The 4,444-nt window shown below is 37.5% G+C and overlaps 1 protein-coding gene across 1 annotated transcript in view; it reads left to right on the top strand.

Annotated features, from left to right (window-relative positions):
• The first annotated feature begins 1,406 nt into the window (after positions 1-1,406).
• QPCT (glutaminyl-peptide cyclotransferase) overlaps positions 1,407-4,444 on the top strand; it is a 1,088,038-nt gene continuing 1,085,000 nt past the window's right edge. Inside the window, exon 1 of the mRNA XM_044063686.1 lies at positions 1,407-1,610. Coding sequence (XP_043919621.1) covers positions 1,458-1,610 — 153 coding nt within the window. The 5' untranslated portion in view covers positions 1,407-1,457. The remainder of the gene's footprint in view (positions 1,611-4,444) is intronic.

The following is a 4,444-nucleotide window of genomic DNA, read 5'->3' as shown; positions in this document are numbered from 1 at the left end:
GTGTTTGCATAGGTATTTTTATACCCCAAGCAGAATTCAAAGAATTTTTCCTTGAGTAGATAGCAAATGTTGGAGTTGTGATGGAGAAGGAAGAGGTAACTGGGAACATATATTTTGGGAGTGTAATGAGTTGAATTTAGGCGTGCCCGGGTGGTGTGGTGGTTAGTGCCACCTCACACCACCTCACTCTTCTCTGGTTGATTCTCGGCTGGGTGCCTTTGCCTAGTGAGTCTGCAGAGCCTCCTGTGTCCTCATGGGTTTCTGGGGTGCTCTCGGTTCTCTCCCATCCCAAAGACATGCTGCAGGTGAATTGGACACTCTACATTGGCCTAGGTGTGTGTGTGTGGTGTGGCCTTCTGTGGAAGGGAAGGTTGGGCCTGGCTGGCAACTTGACCGTAAACTCCACTGCCAATTAATGTGCGGACAAGGTGATCCGCTGTGGCGACCCCTAACCGGGAAAAAGCCGAAAGAAGAAGAATGAGTTGGCAGATTTAAAAAAATCCTTACAGAGTACTCTATCAGAAATATTGGGTGAGCAAATGGCTGCAAGTCACGAAATAATTCTTTGGAGCTGGTATACAGCAGGATTTGAATTGCTAGAAATATTAAAGCCTTATTATGTTTAATCCTGTTGGCTGCCAAAACAGCAATTACAAGAAAATGGAAATCAAAGTCTACACCGACTGAATTTGAACTTTTGAATATTATAGAAGGAATAAAAGAACTGAGAGATCTTTAGAAAAGAGGAGGAGCAAATTACATAGAACTAAATGGAAAGAACAACACATGCATAATAATGTTCAGGAGGAGGAGTGAGGTTTAAGGGAAGGCAGGAATTCAGCATTTTTTGTAACGTCAGATTGATGATAGTAGCAAAGAAAATATATGTATATTTTATTTAAAATGGAAAATGTTAACATTGTTTTCTTTTCGGTTAATGTATGTTTGCCTATGGCTTAAGTGATAATTTAATAATTTTTTTTTTTTTAATGAGGAAGGTCCCTCATAATGAAGTACACATGAGGTGTACAGTCGGTTGACCAATTCCATATGTGACACCCTCCCCCCAAAATGGCAAATATGCGGATAAAGCAGAACTGCTGTATGATACTGGGTTTTAATAGCAGATAAAAATGAGTTTCGCTGGAAAACGTACGTATTTATAAACTAAGCTATCTTCATGGGAAATAAAAGGCGTTTGACAAATCTTGGGCTACACTATGATGCAGGCTGATGACTAGGCTAGATGACTGAACAAGTAAAGACAGGGATGCACAATTTCTTTATAACACGCATAAACAGTAATTTACCCTTGCGATGACAGCTAGTAATGAATGAAATGACTCGAGGCGCCGTGTCACCAATCCCCAAATCCCGCCCATTGTTCTCCCCTCCCTGGTTTTCCTCGGGTCACGTGGTCCAACGGTGATAAACTCGAGAAAGCGGCGGTGAAAGAAATGGCAGGCAAGATGAGATTTACTGACAGCTCCTTTAGCATCTTCAGGGATATGTTTACTCTCATTTTTCTGCAAGCGTTTTACCTGACAACTGTCTGTGGTCAAACGGAGGTCCAGGCACGTCCAGCCAAAATTCCATGGACCCTGGAGAAGGTAAGCAATAGTTAGGCTTCTATGGGGTAGTCATTTTTGTGATAGCAGGCAGTTTACTGTTAAGTACATTTTTCATTTGAGGATTTAGTTACCACAAGTTTTAGCGAATGGCCAAATATTGTGCAGATATTTTGCGTAGCTGAATGAATAATTATTTAATATTTTATTGTACGTAATAGAAAAAAAGTTCACCTATTTAGATTTAACTGATACTGTCATATAGCTGTGTATTATATCACTGCTCCGTTTTCTGTTGTGTAGTGCTGTATGTGCAGTATAAGACACATCGTTGCCTCACAAACAAGATGATGTAACAGACAGTTAAACCATGTATGTACTGCAGGGAATTAACGATGAGCCCAAAATGTCTCTCTGTATTAAGATGCACAGACCAGGTTAGATTTGTTAATATCATACGTATCCGTAATGATATACGAAGGAAGTTTTCTTGGAACAAAATACATTTTATTTGTGCGTGATAAACCAAGTTTATCCTGGGTCCTTCTTGTCCTACTTCAGAAAAATCAGAATCCGTGGCTGCATTCTTATATCACAGTTACGTGCATTTTCAGTTTGTTTATTTGGTGGTGGGGTGTGCTCGAGCAGTGTACTGTTTAAAGGTCAAGGAGGTAGTAAAAATAACCATACAGAGAGTGCCAGCCAGTCGTATCTCCCAACTGTCCAGATATTCACAGACTTCCCAGATTTTTTGTTATATTTTTGGTCTGTGCCTCATAGTTTTCTGAAAAAATCATTGAGGATTTAAGTCACTAAATAATGACAGACGTTTGAGTTTCAGACTTCATAGCCTTTGGATAATGCATATCAGTGCAAAACAAATTATTCTATGTACTATTTTTCGGCATTTCTTGTGCCATGTAGTTGAAAGGTATGTTTGCTAGTAAAGCATATATTTACAGTGTCCTCTAACCTGAGTATATGTGAAGGACATCCTCCAAGTGTAACAGAAAATTTAAAAAGTAGTAAACGATTATCCCATTTTAAATGGAATTTCTAGATGTCAGATGACCTTAAACCAATGTCTCATCTACCTGACTTAGTAGGTGTTAGATACCACAACACTTAACCACTGAAAAGCAGGGGTGAAATTTATTGAAAACAATAAAGTAAAATAATCATAATTAATTTTACTCTAAAACAAATACACGTGTGTGTCAGTGTACAAAATATTTATACGTAATTTGTAAAGAGTGGCACCTAACACTATTTTAGCCTTTTAAATGCTTTATAATCTGATTAATTTCCTTATCTCATTTAGCATGTTATCACACATTTCTCATATTAATAATAATAAAACTATTAATGCTAGTAAGCCAAAAATGTGTTTTAAAAAATAAAATACATGTTCTTCATTCTGTCTGACTAGTGTAGTAACTGCTGTATTACACGTTCTGTAGATGATTTTTCTGCTGTTACTCAGCATGAATACTTTAGTTTTGCATTTAATCCACTCCAGCCAATATAGAAAGAGAAAAAATGTGTGGTTTATACAGAAGCTGTATCTGATGTTCAAATAAAATAAATTGCATAGGAATCTCAGAAACTTGCTTGTCCTTGGATACACTACATGGCTAATAGATTTATTGACTGATTTACATGCATTCTAGGGTGTGATTTGTTACGTGATAGCTACATACTTTTGTATATAACGCATTTAGACTTCATTGTGTGCCTTAAAGTTCATCTCAAATGCATGATAAATAAAATAATACGCTGCTGTGTGTTGACCCTAGGAATACATTATAGCTCTGGAAGGCAAAATTAGTCTTGTTGTTGTGCATATTTGTTTGACAGTCCTCAGTCCTTTTATTTTGCTACATCACACTTATGTGACTTGTAACAGTTTTAGTGAAATATTTAATAATGTTTTACAAAATTGATGGTTAGTGTTCTACAAAACTTTAATAAAAGATTAAAAGGGTCTGCCTTATTTTTGTTGAAGTGCCGTAATACTGAATCCTTTTTTGTTGACATTGAAAATATCGAATCTCACTTCATCGAAGCACTGGAGCTACAAAGATCTTCCCAGGGTAAGTAACCTGTTGTGCGAGATAGTGAACTTTGCCCTTTTCCCAACTGTAGTGCAATCTCGGAATTGGTATATTTAGTTAGGGATGGAGCGATTTGAGTTTTCTTTCCTTTTGGGTAAGTGGTTACTTACCCTGGGAAGATATTCGCAGTTGTGGTGCTTCGATGAAGTGAGGTTTGATATTTTCAGCATCGACAAAATGGGCTTCAGTATTCTGGCAGTTCGACATATTGAAGTAAATCCTGTTAAAGGTGTTCAGTAATGCACTCCAAGATGCAAATTGTGGTATGATAAGGTCACAGTTTTGGCTGTTGGCTGTGTTGTGCCTGCATCCTTCAACTACTTATCCAGAAATGCTACCTCTGATGGCATCTTAGCATTATGCCTCCTCTATAGATGACTGAAGTGAAATTTCTCAAGTGTCATTGTACTGAAGAAAAAAACATTGATTAACATAATCTCAGTCTCTGTTTTCTGTAAGAAATCATTGCTGGCATGCAGTTTCAATTTGTACACTGTCAATGATTCACTTTTTTTGGTAAATTTCTCCTTTCTTTGGAGTTGATATATGTAAGTTTGGGGTGTGTGGGGAGCTCACCCCCCACATCAGGGATGCAAAGGGGACTTGCCTCCTGCAAAATATGATTAAAGTTACATTTTTCATTTTTTTGTGTTTTGGGCATTATTTTTGCTGTTTTGATTCCCGGGATTTTGGAAATCCAAATTTCCTAGTAGAACCTAATATAACACACACCCTATCATTTGTTGTTGCCATGATGTGTTA

This window comes from Protopterus annectens, chromosome 1.part0, assembly GCF_019279795.1.
Source record: "Protopterus annectens isolate FY-2018-M chromosome 1.part0, PAN1.0, whole genome shotgun sequence".
NCBI lineage: Eukaryota > Metazoa > Chordata > Ceratodontiformes > Protopteridae > Protopterus > Protopterus annectens.
The sequence above is the reverse complement of the archived record's forward strand: the minus strand, read 5'-3'. Positions and strand labels throughout refer to the sequence as shown.